Source organism: Denticeps clupeoides, chromosome 5 (genome assembly GCF_900700375.1).
Source record: "Denticeps clupeoides chromosome 5, fDenClu1.1, whole genome shotgun sequence".
NCBI lineage: Eukaryota > Metazoa > Chordata > Actinopteri > Clupeiformes > Denticipitidae > Denticeps > Denticeps clupeoides.
In genome coordinates, this window is record NC_041711.1 from 26,031,772 (window position 1) to 26,048,906 (window position 17,135).

The window sequence follows — 17,135 nt, forward strand, 5'->3', positions numbered from 1 at the left end:
TATAAAAATATATTTATTCATGGTTAATCTTATATAGCATACATGTTTAAAATTAACATTTACAGTTTTACAGCTACAAATTCTCTTGTCCCCATGTACCTAATAATTAATACCACAAAAACATATTCATGTTCAACCTTGTATATTCAGCCTAGGATTACCAGTGTTGATGTGTAGAATAAATGTAGATCTTGATTCTATTTAGATAGTACAAATGTGGGTTCTGTGTGCCTCAGTGCTTTTTGAAACAGTAGCTTTGGATATCCAAAGCATTTAAGTACATACATTGTACATTGTATTATACATTAAGTACAAATATTTCAATAAACTCCTTTCATTTTTTTGTCAATTATAGTTTGTGGTCAGTAAGAGAGCAACAAGTGATTTATTTAGAGCTCTGTCAACTCTCACCTTTGCTCTCACTACTAGCACTCACAGTCGACACATCAGACTGATCACTGCTACAGCTGGAGGGTCGTGATTGGCCAGTTATGATGTGAGAGGGTGGACATGGCCTGAGAGGGGAGAGCAGTGTGGCAGGCAGTAGAACCATAGAGCTGTCTTGGTGAAAAATGTTTCCTTGTAAAGTGGATGAGTAAAGGTTTGTAGTCATCACTGGCCTTATGTGGATGTCTGAGGCAGGCTGTGGAAAAAAGGGTAAATAAGGGACCATGCTGTGATATCCCATCTTGGCTTGAAAAGCTCTATTATCTTTGACATCTATGTGGGACTGATGAGCAGGCAAGCACTCAAATGGCTGCCTGAGAGGGGAGTGTGATGGGGCAGCCATGGGGGAATGGGGGGTGACATGTTGCAGAGTCACTGGAGAGCATCTAACATGGTTCGGAGACAAGGACCCTGAAACATAGAGCCGCATTATTACAAATCATGTGCAAAGCATGACCTATGACAGTGCTCTCAGTCTTTCTATTTCAAGATACGAGACCAGGAATGAACATGAAATGTATCTCACCGTTAATACTGCTCTGAGCGGAATTGGAAATTTTTTGTTGAGGAGAATATTTTCCAATGTTGCTGTCCAGTATTTTGGCTGTTTGACTTCTTGATCCCTTTCCACGCAACACATCTGTTACCTGATGAGTTAGTTAAAGTGGTATTTTGGTAAGCAATGCTTTTTGTAACATTCATAGGTGATGATTTATGAAGTCCCATTATGGTAAACTGCATGTCATTAAATGAAACAGCCACCAGATGGTGTATGGGCCATGTTAAAAGCAAAGTTATACAATTGTGAAGTGGTATCCAGACATGATCCTGAAGGCACCTCTGTCCAAGAGTTTTCATCCTAACATCAACAACGTTATGATGTATTTTAATGAAAATATTACACCAAGGGGGGCTTTAAGACACTATTTGTAATCTTTAACCTTTAATCTTTACTTTAAATATATTTACTTTCAGTAAGTAGTTCCCTCTCTATCCTTCACATTTTTGTGACAGGAATTTGTGACAGTACTTCCATAAAATATCTATATAAATTACATTTGGAAAAGGTATTAGAATGAAATCCTTGTCCTCACCCGTTTGTTCTTAGCCACCATGACAGCAGTGTCATTGTGGTAATTCTTTAGGCTGCAATCAGCCCCATTCTTCAGGAGAACCCTCACAACCTCCACATGCCCACGACCACAGGCGCTGTGCAGAGCAGTGTTGCCACTATAAGACTGTAAGTTCACATCACAGCCATTCTGAAAGGGAGCGAAAAGAGGGGTTGAAAATATGTTGAAAATACATTCTGCACATATACACCAATCCCCAACCCCATTAAATCCACTGACATGTCAAATTAAGGTCGATTATTTCATTACAATATCTGTATTGTTCAGTCAGTTCTTGTGTTGGAAGTGTACAAGTCGGTGTAAAAAAATGTGTTGCTATACAAGTGGATTTGGATTTGGCAGGATGTTCATGGTAGGTAATGCTTAGGGGGACCAAGCAGGGAAAACCACTGAACTAGTGGGTCATGGGCACACATGGTTCATTGACGAACATGGGGGGAAGTCTAGCCCTTCTGTTCCAATCCCACAAAACCACAGAGTTTGCTCTGCAGATGTAGACCAAAGAAAGTGCCCAAGGTGACCAACATTGACTGCAATAGGCACCTGACCCTGGAGCAATGAAAGAAGGTGGGCTGGTCTGTAGAATCACCCTTTCCTTTAGATCATGTGGATGGCTGAGTGCCCGTGAGTCATTCACTCAGCGAGAGATAACAGCAATGGAGGACGCAAGCTAGCAAAGTCCGTATGCACATACCAACCTCAACAAGGAAGTTTACCATCTCCAAACTGTTGCTCTCTACCGCATGCATAAGTGGATTTCGGCCGCTTTTAATGTCCTGTTAGACATTTAGAAACAGTTAGCAATACTACCAAACAGATAATAAATTCCCAGTTTTGATCAAGAAAATGCTTTGTTGTCGAGAAATGGAATTTGCTTAATGGTTGAATAATCTACTGACCACTGCATTGATGTCTGCGCCACTCTTTAGAAGCTGTCTTGCCATATCCTTGCTCCCATTCTGTACTGCTATGTGCAGTGGAGCCAGGCCTGGGAGTGTGCAGGAGAAGAGTCAAATATTTATGTGACAAAAAAGTGGGTCCCTAAAATTGCCTACTCTTGATTTCACACACTGGTACAGCACATTCTCCAAGATGTTGACTTTCTACTGATGTGGACTTGCACAGGCAAGCTTCCTTTTGCTGCACCTCTCTCTCAGGTTCACACACCCACTCCCCCCACCACACACCCACGTCTGTGCTGCCTCTGAGTGGGGGTAGTTTTACTCTGAGTAGTTCTAGGGGCTTTCTGTGCAGGGCCACAGGGAATTAAGACTCTGCACTACTATGTCATACCAATTAGGAAATGGCCTCTTCAGCTCATATTTACATTTACATTTATGGCATTTATCAGGCGCCCTTATCCAGAGCGACTTACAATCAGTAGTTACAGGGACAGTCCCCCCCTGGAGCAACTTAGGGTTAAGTGTCTTGCTCAGGGACACAATGGTAGTAAGCGGGATTTGAACCTGGGTCTTCTGGTTCATAGGCGAGTGTGTTAACCACTAGGCTACTACCACCCTTCAGATAGATAGGACAAAGACACTGGTCACTTAATTAATAGTGACATTTATTTTTTTTATATAGGCCAAAATCTGAAACGATGTGTCACAATGGGCTTTGCAAGGCCTTTATAGCAATTGAGACCCTATAACTTACCATGTAGTAATTAAATGCTGCCGTATACTATACCTAAATTCTTCATTCTAATAGACCACTGACAGGACTTGAACTGCATGAACTTCATTGATTCCTCACCTTCATAGTTCCTGGACTCCAGGCAGGGCAATGAGGAGCTGGGCAGGTAAGAGAGAATCTCATAGAGACAGTCCAACTGGCCATATTCACAACACAGGTGGAGAGCAGTCTGACCATTTCGATCCAGTGCACCAGGGTCCGCACCGGCCATCAGCAGAGCTTTCACCAGATGAGCCTGAGCAGTGATAACTGCCAGGTGCAGTGGAGTCTATGAGAAAAGCACAGCAATTGAATGCATGACACTGAGCGATGACCAGCAAAACAACAGTGACAAATGTTTTTATAATCTAGACAGGCTTGTGGATGTACTATATTTAAATCACATCCTGGTAGCGATTCCAGTCGCTCCAGGAACCCCTGTGACCTGGAACCAGTTTAGCAGGGTGAACACTGTTGTAGCCAACTAAGTTATAATAAGACAAAATTATGCTACACCCACCCTTTAATATGTCCTATGTCACCCAGGGAGCCCATTTGTGATAGTGTAAATCAAACACGTGGAACACATTCATAAATGCAATATTGAACAAAAAAGCCACTAGTGAGTTTTGTGTGGCCAGGGTGTGACACTAAAGGCTCAAAGATCAAAGTGAAGTGATTGTCACATGTGATACATAGCAGCACAGCACACGGTGCACACAGTGAAATTTGTCCTCTGCATTTAACCCATCACCCTGAGTGAGCAGTGGGCAGCCATGACAGGCGCCCGGGGAGCAGTGTGTGGGGACGGTGCTTTGCTCAGTGGCACCTCAGTGGATCGGGATTCGAACCGGCAATCTTCTGTTTACGGGGCCGCTTCCTTAACCGCTAGGCCACCACTGCCCACCACTGCTACATTGTCATACAGGCAATGCTTATTTTCTAATCAGAGTAACATCATGCAGTAAATATACTTATCACAGTTAAAGTAAGAACAAGAAAAAGGCAAAGTCCAAGATGAGAATGAAACAGAAACTCTATATATCATATCAACAGAAACAACTATGTTACCATTGTGGGACAGTTACATTTGTTATATTTTGTCAAGATTCTGTCATACTGATTAACTTTTTTTTCATCGTCAATAACATCATCCAATTTTATAACTTGCAATGCTGAAACAACCTTGGGTGTCTGGCACAGGATTGGCTAATCTTTTCAGACAGTAGGAGGGTTGACCTTCCAGTAAGAGACTGTGGTGAAAATGCCAGAACCAGGAGACCGGCTGGAGAAATTCCTCCTATGACAAAACATCACTGGCCCTCCATTTCTGTGAAAGTCATTTCCCTGAATTCTGCTGACTCAGGACTGATAATACGTGCCTCAATGTCCCATCTCTCTGAGATGAAGAAATCAGCCTATTAATCTCTCGCTAAAGTGGCTTATTTTATTGTATAGTCATTTTGGAAACTCTCAGCTGTTCTAGAACCATTTCCTGTAGTCCATTCCAGAGTGATTACACAACTGAAATCCACAATGCAGCTAAACAGACCAGATCAAAGAATAAAAAAAGTATGAGGAAAAGCACAAGCAGCTAGCTGTCTTTGGTTTGGAACCAGGTATCTGCACAACATTTGTTTCAAGATAGAATTTCATGCTAGTGACAGAGAAATAGATCATGTTAAAAAAAAAACTATGCAAAGTAAACAGTGCACTAAAAAAAGTGTCTTGGGGACAATTTGTAATGCAAATTGCAGAATGTTTATTAAAGGGATGAAAGAATGAGCACACAAGCGACTGAGAGAGGCAGGGAGATAGAGCACTCTGAAGGGAAAGTCCCCTGATTATACCCTTCGAACGGCAGTGCTAGGTATGTTGAGAAACAGCCTGTAGTGAAAGGGAGTCATGTGACTTCTCGGAACGAGAATACTGAAGTGCACCAACGTACTGCAGCTGTTTGAGCTGTACAGTCACATATGACCACACACACATACACAATCAAGTCATGTAAGAGCAGACTGAAGAAGAACACATTTTAAAGAAGGTCTTCAGGCCTCCAGTGACCAACATGCATCATCGTTCTGGACCAAACAACCATGGTGGTGTCTTGTTTGCCTGGAGATCATTTCCATAAAGCAAAGACAAAAATGCCCTGTGCGTGCAGGGTGGTTGTGCCCAGCTGCTGTAGAAAAGACAGCAGGAGGTCCAGCTCTGTCTGAAATGTCAGCGACAGAGGTGACTGATACTCAGATGTGGGAGGATCTGATGCTAATGTGAGGAACAGCATCCCCGCCGTGGTAGTAACTCTTTCTGGAGTACTACATAAATCAGTCCAAAAACATGCATATTGGTTAGTTTTAAACTATTATTCTGACAAGTGGCACAAAAGTGCCAATGTGACATTAACTGCTAAAGCCTGAGTTCATTCTGAGAACGATAGAATATTCATGCAAGATCTGCCAGTCTGCATTTTGTTTCATTTACGAGAGATAAGACAGGATATAGAACAATCAAAAAACCTCAACGACAAGAGAGATCGAGAAAAAATGAAAAACAACCTAACAGGCGTGAGCAACAAAGACATTACTTCTGGTAAGTGGCTTGTCTGTTATGTGTGAGATGGATCAAACCTCAAGCTTAAGGTGATTTCTGAGGTTAGCTTTAGACATCCTGGTGAAGCATCTGCAGTACAGGGCATATGGCAGGATGCAGTGCTTGGTAGACAGAATGTTAAAGTCCTGAAGCATGGGAGCATGTCCTGATATCGGGAATTAATGAGGATTAATTATTAAACCGATTTAGGAAAATGAGTGACTGCTGATGAGTGACGAGTTGATGTTTGTAATGTGGAGCTATTAGGGTGCTGAGCGAAGATGTCATGGATTGTAATTCTCTCAGACGTCAAGAAACATTATTTTCATTTGAAGTATCACTCACCTGTCTCAGGTTGTTATATATGTCCAGGTCTTTGTGGGAATGCACCAGCGTGTGGATGAGTTTGTGGACCATGTCCACCTGCTCCTGCACTACTGCAATGTGAAGAGGCCTGTAATAAAATAAGATATAATAAGATATTTATAAAACTACCATGTCTAATATATAAAAACATAAACTGAGAACAAATGCGTTATAGTAGCCTAGTGTGTAACAAAGCCATCTATGAACCAGAAGACCGCAAAATTCAAACACCATTTACTACCACAGTGTCCCTGAACAAGACACTAAACCCTGAGTGTCTCCAGGGCGACTGTCCCTGTAACTCTTGATTGTAAGATGCTTTAAAGTGAAGTGATTGTCACATGTGCACACAGTGAAATTTGTCCTCTGCATTTAACCCATCACCCTGAGTGAGCAGTGGGCAGCCATGACCGGCGCCCGGGGAGCAGTGTGTGGGGACGGTGCTTTGCTCAGTGGCACCTCAGTGGCACCTTGGCGGATCGGGATTCGAACCGGCAACCTTCTGATTACGGGGCCGGTTCCTTAACCGCTAGGCCACCACTGCTTTGAATAAGGGTGTCTGCTAAATTCCATAAATATATGATTAGGTGGATTTTTATTTAAAGATAATAAAATTGATCAGGTTATGAACTACGTTTTCAGGATTTACAGAAATAGACAACAAGCAAGAAGGACTGACAATGTTTTCATGAACAATTTTTCAATGAATTATTGCCAGCTCTCACACACCCTACTTCCTCATTATGGATGATTCCCAGCAATAGGTCACAACTCCATAAAATATGGTTTCATTAATCAAAACCTGTCATTAATGGCCAAGTCTGATACTAGTTCTGATACCAGAACTGTACCTGTGTGACTCATTGCCAGGCATATCCATTTCTGCATGCGAGGGAAATGATTATCAAGCCATCTCTCAACCCTGGGTTTTTCTACGTGAAGTGAAACAAGTGGTAAACGTTTGGGACGAGGAAGATTGAAAGAGGAGGGACTATATGCATATGCATGTTAGTTCATGCATATGTGTGTGTGAAAGTGTGTGTGAATGTGTTTTTGTGAGGCTGCTTCCAGTAACAGCTACTTTGGTTTGAGGTTATTTCCTGTCTTCAGGGACAATGGCACTGTTCTCTGTCTTTTGAATAATAATTATTATTATTATTTCAGTCTCCTGGGGGATTTCTGTGTGATTTCTCCTTTATCAGTCTAGCCCTTTATTCTTTTTCAATAACAACAATATCTGCAATAGCATTGACACAGGACACGCCACATGACCCAAGATGCACTAGAAGCAGTCATTTTCTGTCCTGTATATGTATTTTAAACACATAGGAATTACATATTATACACTTTGCATATTTAGATATGCATATGCATGGTTGCACAGTCAGATTCTGAAAAATTACAAGCTCAGTGCACATCTGGTTTAAAAGAAATTATCCATCAGATGCAAATCACAGTGCAAACGTAAATATGAACAAATTTGAACACATTCCTAAAATTGATCACTTCACATGTTTGCCCTCACTGGCTTACTGGTTCCCACATTGGTATGAAAATATTTTATATTTCATAAAACTTGTTCTGTGTGTAAAAAAATGCAATAACATTTGCTCAGAAAACAAAGTGGTTATTCACGGGTTGATCAGAATGTGCAAATCTCAGGAATGTTTCAGAGAGAGTAAACAGCTCATGACAGGGAACTTCAGAGGAAGTACTCATGCTGAAGACTGAAAAGTGTCAGTATGCTGTATATAGTTTTTTGAACCCCATCAATGGTGTATTAAATTGTTTTGTTGTATCAAATCTAACATTTGGTTCTGGAAGCTCCCCCTAACTAATTGCAGGTCATGTTTCCTATTTATTAGGTGTACAAGTAGACAAATGCATAGCCTACTTTTATGTCATTTATGATACTGACTATGAAGAAATCCCTAATGCGCTTAAAAATATGTACAATAATATAACAACAGAATTCAAATACCAGCTATCTCAGGAAAAAGAATCCACAAGTGGTCGTCAATCACGCTAGAAAGCAGAAGTTATGTGAGACAGGCCTGTACTGTAACAAGATCTCTTTCCTGTAAGCATGCTCATTACTGACCAAACCAGACAATACAACAATCCATCTGTTATCTCTGACATTTAAAGATCTGTATTCATAATTTTGTTTCTGTTTTATTGTGTGCAAGGTAGGCATAGACGTATGCCCAAACATCAAAGATGGAATTCATAGTTTTCCTTCTCAAACAGATACAAGTGTTTAGATAGCAAGGTAAATCTGAGATAAATGTTAGTAATGTTGTGTTTTTAAACAGTACTGTTGTATCTCTGTGAAATAGTAATGCGTGAATGCAGTTGCTAGGTTTTAGAAATTAGGTGGGTCTAGATTATTTAACATTAGTACTAGTTCCCCTAGTCGGTCCTGCAGTGGCTAGAAATGGTGATAGGTGTAAAGCATGCTTTGGCCATTCGTCATTCAGAGAGTGGCAGCTCAGATGGTCGGACCTGTAATTTGTCCCCTTATCATCATATGGTGAAAGGTTACCTCCATGCTTTGCCCACTCGATCCCCTAAATTTCCCACCGATCCCCTAAAACATTATCTCCACCGACCCAGTCATGGCTTAAATGCTGCAAAGCATTGCAGTTGCTCAGTGATTGGACATTTGCACACAATTATGATCCTGTGTGTACAAGTTAGTGATAGTGAATTGATAGTCATTGTGATACACTGCAGCACAGCACATGGTGACACAATGAAGGGGCTCTGTACACTACCCTTTGTTTAGTCTGTAGATCACTGAACCAGCACTGGCTTGCTAATGTTAATTTGATGAATTCTCTTGAAAAAAAAATGTACTTAAGAGTTTAAGTGAATATTAGAGAGCCAAATTCCCATTGTCTTCAATTCAAAGCAAGGGATCATTACATAGCCGTATTCATAGCTTACCCGAGGCCTCTGTCCCTGGTATAAGTGACTTAATATGAACATCTTTCTGGTACATACCATCTCTTTCCCTTGATGAGGATTTCTGAGTATATTTTTTTTCCATCAGGCATTGTAACTATCTGGGAGATTTTAAATGAGAGACAGTTGATCCGAGTAATGTGAGGTCGATTCTAGCCCTAGTCTGTTTTCGGTCTTGGTCTTTGTCTTTGTCTTGGTCCTGGTCCTGGTCTTGGTACCCTTTGGTCTCGGCGATGTCTTGGTCTCGGTTTAGGCCTGCTCACTTCTATAAGCCGCTCTCGCCCCGCCTCTGTCCTCCTCATTAGCATTTAAAGCTATAGACACAGAAATGATGCGTCCTGCGGAAACCTCATTGTCTGCCTGGCTCAAAGTGTCTGTAATTCATGTCAGGAGACCTTTAAATTCCTGAACAATGGACATGATGCTAATTTTGGGCTATTATATTTGTTCTGTGATGACTGCATCTTCTTGATACGTTTTGTCCTCCTGTTCCATTTAGTCCTGTTAGTAAAGGACTAGACTGGGTGGACGCATAAAATCATCTAAACATCTTTGTCAGACTATGCGAGGTCCAAGGCTACATATCTTGACAGTTTTATACACTAATTTCCAAGTCCTTATCATTTGATCTCTCTTTCTCTCTCCTCTGTCACTGCCTGCTTCTGTAATAATACATTTTTTTATCTTGAGATAAAAACTCTGCTCTTTGGCTCTCCAGTTCCTGGAAGCTGGTTTTCAAAGTTAGACCGCAGCCCCAGATAACCCAAGGTTAAGAGTGGCTGAGGCAGGCTGACGCAGGAGGCTTGAGAGGGTGCAGATGCGGTATCCTGTTCAGGAGAGAGGTTCGCAAGCCTAGCATCCCCTGTGGTCACAGTTTTGGGCTGACAGACAGTAAACAAAGGGGAAGCTGAGAGAGAGCGAGCACGGCTCAGCGCCGACTGGCACACTTCATCTGAACTGAGCTCCAGAGCACAAACAACACTGGGGATTTTGCAAAGCGCCAGTAGTGTCACGTCGGTGTCACATTGAGCCCATTACTGAATTAAAAATCCCACATTTCATAATTTAATTAAAAATAAAGTGTTCAGTGTAATTGTATTTTTTTTTTAAGTTAATACAAACCTTGACTCAACAAATATGTAGCACTAAGGTTATATCGGTAAATCTGGCGTCAGCAGACCAATGACTAGGTTTCAGGTTCAAACAAACTGACCATGTTTCAGTGGTTGGTTGACAAGCTGTGAACCACAAGAACAGACTCTAAAAAGCACAGTTTGTTCTTGTCACCAGGTATCACAGGCCACTATGATCATTTCACCCAGTTTAGTTTTGGGGTAGAGCGAAAGGTCAAGCTAGATCCCACATCCTGATCTTCACTTGTCTAATGGGGTTTCATTAGTGTCAACCCTTCGTTTGGATTGTTCAGGGTTCACATCTGTCAGCATCCTGCGTAGCTGATATTCTGGTTTCATGACAACTGAGGGGTTATTGGCAGTTGACTGATGACTTACTGGCACCTGTACTTCTTCAAGACCTCTGCAATTCACCCTGGCATGCTGTCAATCAACTTCTGGGACTGATGGCAACCCATTCCTTCATAATCAGTGTTTGGAGTTTGTCAGAATTTGTGATTTTTTGTTTGTCCACACGCATCTTGAGGATTGACCACAAGTTCTCAATTGGATTAGGGTCCGGGGAGTTTCCTGGCCATGGATCCAAAATTTCAATGTTTTTACTTTGCTACTTAGTTTACGGTACTCCATCATGCTGAAAAAGGCATTGTTCTTCACCCAACTGTTCTTGGAAGGTTGGGAGAAGTTGCTGTTGCATGGTATTTTGGGCCCATTCTTTATTGTACTTGGGCAAAATTGTGAGTGAGCCAACTCCCTTGGATGAGAAGGAGCCCCTCACATGGATGGTTTCAGGATGCTTTACTGTTGGCATGAGACAGGACTGGTGGACACCTTTTCATCTCTGGAAATAATTTTTCCAGATGCCCCGAACAATCAGAAAGGGTATTAATCAGAGAAAATGACTTTACCCCAGTCCTCAGCAGTCCAATCCCTGTATTTTTTGCAGAATATCAGTCTGTCCTTGATGTTTTTCTTGGACAGAAGTGGCATTTTTGCCGCCCTTCCTCCAGGCCATCCTCCAAAATTATTCACCATCTGCATGTACATGCAGATGCCCTCACACCTGCCTGCTGCCATTCCCGAGCAAGCTCTGCACTGGTGGCACCCTCATCCCGCAGCTGAATCATATTTGGGAGACGGTCCTTCCGCTTACTGGACTTTCTTGGGCACCCTGAAGCCTTCTTCACAACACTTGAACTTCTCTCCTTGAAGTTTTGATGATCCGATAAGTGGTTGATTTAGGTGGAATATGAGTAGCAGCAATATGCTGGCCTGTGAAGCCCTTTTTATGTAATGCAATGATGACAGCACATGTTTCTTTGCAGGTAACCATGGTTAACAGAGGAAGAACAAGGATTTCAAGGTTCACCCTCCTTTTAAAGCATCCAGTCTGCTATTCTAACTCAATCAGCATGAATTCATTTCATTTTCATGGCAATTCATCTGATCAGTCTTCCTAATATTCTGGAGTATATGCAAATTGCCATAATAAAAGCAGAAGCAGCAAACTTTTGTGAAAACCAGTGTTTGTGTCATTCTCAAAACTTTTGGCCACGAGTGTGCAAACCGGCTGTCGAGTAAAGTGTTCGGGTTAAGATTTGGGTCAGAATTAGGATCGTTGTCAGTTAAAAAAAAATGTATTAAACCTCAGGGAAAAAAAGACCATTAGAAAGTTTGGGAATTAAGGCTAGGCCAGCAAATAGAAACCGAAGAGGAAAGGCAGGAAATGTGATGTGTGTGTGTGTGTGTGTGTGTGTGTGTGTGAGGGAGGGGGGGGGGAGCGAGAGAGAGATAAGTCGCTCAAGAGATAAGTCACTCAAGAGAAAGCGGTAAAGGAGGAAGTGGGGAGCGGATGTTTGGGTTTTTGAGCCCATTCATTTAAAAACACACACAACAAGAAAAAAAAAAAACTAGAAATGACTGAGAGGAAGAGACCGAGAGAGAGAAAGACACCTGAGAAAACCGCAGTCACACAGCAGACGCACGCTCCTTCACAGGTTTTCCCGAAAGCGAGGGTCGATGTGGCGCTGAGAAGCCAACAAGGTGAGAGGATGCAAAGCCCTTCTGACGCAAGAGCAAAAACACAAAGGGGTGTGTTTGCATCACTGTGTGTGAATGTGTACACGTTCCACTTCTGCTGAAGTATGAAACTTTATTCTGAATGCAAAACCACAGGACAAAAACAAAAATAAAATTCCACATTAAAAAGTCCGGTCCAGAGTTGTGGGGTCCACAAACCCCACCAATCTCCGCTTAACTAGACTTATGGCCGTGAACTACGGTAAACAGTGTAACTGCCTAATGATGAGTGCAGCAGCACAGAAGTGGAATAAAATCTTCATGGTTCAAAGCAGGAATATAACGAAAAATGAAATGCAATTATTGAATAATAATGAGTCAATCAATCAAGTAAGCTGTTGTGATGAATCAATTGTACACGTACAACACACATTTCAGTATTTTTGCCTACTTTGTTAAACAGTAATAAAAATAGTCAGAGGTGCACACAAAGACACATGGAGCTCACTAAACCAACTGCACAGAAGTTTCAGCCAACCATCTGATGGCTGATGTGGGGGCTGGGTGGTGTGACAGTAACAGTGAAGGGATTCATGCGTGAAGTGCCATGTTACTTGTCACCTCTCTTTAAATGGCACAGATATTTATCCCCTGGAGACTAAGCTCCTCTCTGGATCGAAACTCTGCTCCTCAGCTGTTCGACTCACCTCTCACTGATTTTGGAGACATTGTATTGACTGTGTTCTTTTAGGTTATTCCTGCCCCCCGCCCTTTCAGAAACTGTAGTTACTTTCACCTGATGCTTGGATGTTGGACATTTTTATAACTTTATAAAGTTAAAGTGAAGTGATTGTCACATGTGATACAAAACAGCACAGCACACGGTGCACACAGTGAAATTTGTCCTCTGCATTTAACCCATCAGCAGTGGGCCGCCATGACAGGCGCCTGGGGAGCAGTGTGTGGGGACGGTGCTTTGCTCAGTGGCACCTTGGCAGATCGGGAATCGAACCGGCAACCTTCTGATTACGGGGCCACTTCCTTAACCGTTAGGCGCATTGGCATAATGGCACATTGCACCCTACCATTGTATCCTACCATGCATCCTACATTGCATCCTACCACCAGGAACATCTTATCTCCATCTGGTCTGCCTCCACCTTGTCTATCAATGGCCCTGATTGTCTAACCCAGTGTTTGCCAACCCTGGTTCTGGAGGAACATCAGCCGGGACATTTTTGTTCCAACCTCCATATCTTCACAATCTGCACCACTCATTATAAGGCTGTTAACACCAGAGCTTATTTAAGGTAGGGCTGCAGTGAAGACTCTTTGGCAGACGTTCCTCCAGGACCAGGGTTGGGAAATGCTGGTCTAACCACACATTAGTCCCTTAAGAGAAAATATGAAATATGAAAAAAATGACATACGTGTCACCGTCTTCATCTTGGTGTGTTGCCAAAGCTACATTTTCAATGTGCTGTGGAGGACTTGGGATAACCAGATATGGCCAGGGGTGTGCTGGGTAATGCTGGTTGTGATCTGTGAAAAAAAAAGCAAGAGAGGTGATGAATAATTCCTGAATTTACTCTGGTTCTCAGTTTGGGAGGAATACTCAGCATTGTGATGCATCAAAGTAAAGTGAAGAGCAGCCATGCCAGGCCAGAGGATGAGTAATGAACTCGTGAACTGGTTTATCCTGTAATCTATTCAGCCGTGTCATTGGCTAGTACAAACATGACTCCCTACACTCAGATTTATCTGGCATCACGCAGTATTTGGATTCATTTGACCTTCCTGAAGAATGAATGAATATGTTGCGTTGAATGTGTTATCACATTATTCCGTTTTATATCTGCTATAATAACATTCAGTGACAAATCCCAGATTCAGAGGCTGAGCTCTGCGGCAGTGGTGGCCAGTTTTCCAGCTCTTCTTTAGATCAGTATAAGATTTTCCACAACTTGTCAGGCGGGAGGTAAAGGCCACTAGTCACTAGCTGGAGGAGACCTTGTAGCTCTGCCGCACCAAAATGTCCCCGGGCCTCCTTTTAGACTAGGGTAAAGTTTTTTTGCCCCCTGTATCTGCACATGCCAAGGTTAATATTAGAATATTAAACTCGGACCAACTTCTGTCCTGACCACCAATGGCATTTCCTTTTTCCCCCATTACATACATATGTCTGTGATGGTGGGGAAAAAAACCATCTTCTGGCAGTCTGAGCAGAATGAATTGCTTGGTCTCGCGTTCGTGCGCAATCAGCATTTTCTCGCCCTGTGACACTGCGTGGAACTGACTGCCTGTCACACAGCGTGAGCGCACCAAGTTTCACAATGACAGGCGGCGCAGCGCAAGGACTGACCATGACTGCGCAATACTCGGCGTCTGGCACACAGTGACGGGTGGACGTATCCACGGCTCTCACTATTCGCGAATGAGAAAGGGGGAGGACACGCAGATCGGGCGCACTTACAGGCTGCACCCCCGCTCCGCTGCGGGGTGTCCCCGGGACGTTTACGCTCGCCGTCCCTGTCCCGGGGGCCGATGTCGCGGTGTTCTGCGACGGGCCGGTAGGGACGTTTCCTCAGCGGAAGCCTCGACGCCGCCGGCAGCCTGTCGCTGGCCTTCGGGAGCCGGGGATGCTCCAGTTCCGGAGTGGAAGCCCGTTCTCCGCCACGCGTGTCCCCCTCCCTGGGCTTAGTCCTCAGGTCCAGCGGCGCAGCGGTCAGGGTCTGGTCGCCGCTCATTGTCATGGTTCGTGGCATCCACGCCGGCTACAAAGTCCCCGTCAGCCGAGGCGCGTCAGCGCGAAACGCACCGGTCGCCAAGTCAGCGGACACCGACGAACCAAGTTCCATCTGCGTACATAAAACGTTTCAACATCGCCGCGAAAAAGTGCAATTTAAATAGTGAGAGAAAAAGTTCCACGAAAAAGACGCGTCTGAGTGGTTTGTGCTGGGAAGGCTCCGTCTTGAAGGCGCACGGTCATTTATGAAGGAAGGCTGGAGAAGCAGTCAGCAGTGCGCCCTGTTCTTTATGACATTGCCTAATCGACGCCGAAGTGACCCCTCCCTCCCACCCAGAGGTGCTTTCCCCACGCAGGAGCTTCAATTGCCTGCCGGCTGCTTTCGGTTGCTTTTCGGAAGTCGAGGCGACGACGCCGGTCGACGATCGTTTTACCTGTGTACTACATCTCTACCTCGCTTCAGTCTACTACTGTTCCTGTGCGGAATAGCCGACCTTCTGTGTGTGGAGATGTATGTGTGTGTAAGTTTGTCTGTTTTAAGTTGTTGTTGCTGTTTTTTTGGTCAGCCGCGAACCCGGAAGTGCCTGACGCTGCCGCACGCGAACTGTCTGCAGCTGGCCGGCAGTCACGTGACCCCCGGCCACGCTCATTTACCGGCGCAACACCGGCTCGTCGACGGGGATCCCCCCATCTGCGTCTTATCGGGGACATGACCTGGTTGTCCCTGTATTCGCGGCACTCGTGTCGCTGAAAGGCCACCCAGGTCGTAATTAAATAAGGTGTCTCGCGACAGATGCTACAACAGAATAATCCACATTAACAATACTGCATGGAACTGAATAATAACATCATTCTTAAACGTTTATACTGTGGAGTATAAAATGTACTCCACAGATTAGGCTAATCTAAAACAAAGCACTGTTTATTGGCTGTGAGCCCTGAGGTTTGTGGCATTTATCAGACATTCTTATCCAGAGCGATTACAGGTCCAGTCCACCTGGAGCAACTCAGGGTTAAGTGTCTTGCTCAGAGACACATTGGTAGTAACCTGTGACTTTGAGGTCTTCTAGGCACTTCTAGGCAAGTGTCTTATCCACCAGGCTTGTACCAGCCTACTGCAGCTCTCCAGTCACTCCTTCCGTGTTGATTTGCATCCAGTATGATCCATAGGCACTCATTTGCATCTCATATATTTCACATCTTTATCACATCAATCTTCCAAGACTTCCCCCTTGCTGTTTGTCCATCTGTATGTACTGTATCTATTTAATTGGGAGTGTAAATAAATTAATGAATAATGGATAACAACTATAACTCTCCATACCCCCCAACACACACACACACACACACTACACCCCCACACTCAACTGTTACTCTTCCATCATCTCATTGTGGAGGATTCATCTTACCTGGGACACTTTGGGACTTTCCTAATTCTTACACATGTGTGGACTGAGCAACAGAAAGTAATGGTGTGAGGTTAAAGTCCCTAAAACACCATCTAGGACTCAACTGACTTTAGAAAAATGCTTTGAATGGAGTAATTTAGTTATTTGAGCAGAAGATGAATTGATCACAACAAGGAAACAGCACGAACATAGTTTGTATAATTTCAAAGAAGTTCTAGTTGAGGTCTGTAAGGTTGTATTGCTCGAAAGGCCTTCATGAAGATTTTGCAGACACTGTACTGGTGTCACAATATCATACTGTTCAGCAGCACCTGAACCGTTATGGTAAAGTCAGCAAAAAAAAAAAAACCTAGCTGTAGAGTTCACAATCTAACCACAGAAAAATCACGCTTTATGGTTCTGTTCTGCCAGTAGCACAGGAAACATTTCACTGGTGTCAAGGAACAATATATTTTAAGGTAGAAACCAAAATTACTGAAGAAATATTAATGTGCCTGTCTGGGATTTTGGCCACAAGAGCAGGTGTTCTTAATAAAGTGGACGTATAGTACAGTATATGTTTTTTAACCTAAAACAAATACCAATGCAGTTTTACCTGCAGACTCAAGTATAAAGACTTGAGACTTGACTTGACACTGTCACTCAAGAC

At 43.3% G+C, this 17,135-nt stretch overlaps 2 protein-coding genes across 4 annotated transcripts in view; one reads left to right on the forward strand and one right to left on the reverse strand.

Annotated features, from left to right (window-relative positions):
- Positions 1-15,660, reverse strand: bcl3 (BCL3 transcription coactivator). Its single transcript, XM_028981622.1, has 9 exons — positions 14,805-15,660; positions 13,762-13,873; positions 6,192-6,300; positions 3,336-3,543; positions 2,480-2,568; positions 2,279-2,356; positions 1,542-1,709; positions 974-1,094; positions 1-858 (listed from the first exon to the last, which is right to left on the reverse strand). The coding sequence occupies exons 1-9, from the start codon at positions 15,094-15,096 to the stop codon at positions 401-403; spliced, it is 1,635 nt and encodes a 544-aa protein (XP_028837455.1). The 5' UTR covers positions 15,097-15,660; the 3' UTR covers positions 1-400.
- Positions 15,356-17,135, forward strand: part of cblc (Cbl proto-oncogene C, E3 ubiquitin protein ligase) — a 20,029-nt gene continuing 18,249 nt past the window's right edge. For 2 of the 3 annotated variants that reach the window (XM_028981617.1, XM_028981619.1), the window contains exon 1: positions 15,356-15,598. The gene's annotated coding sequence lies outside the window, so the exon portion shown is untranslated. The remainder of the gene's footprint in view (positions 15,599-17,135) is intronic. The other variant, XM_028981620.1, reaches the window with a different exon arrangement.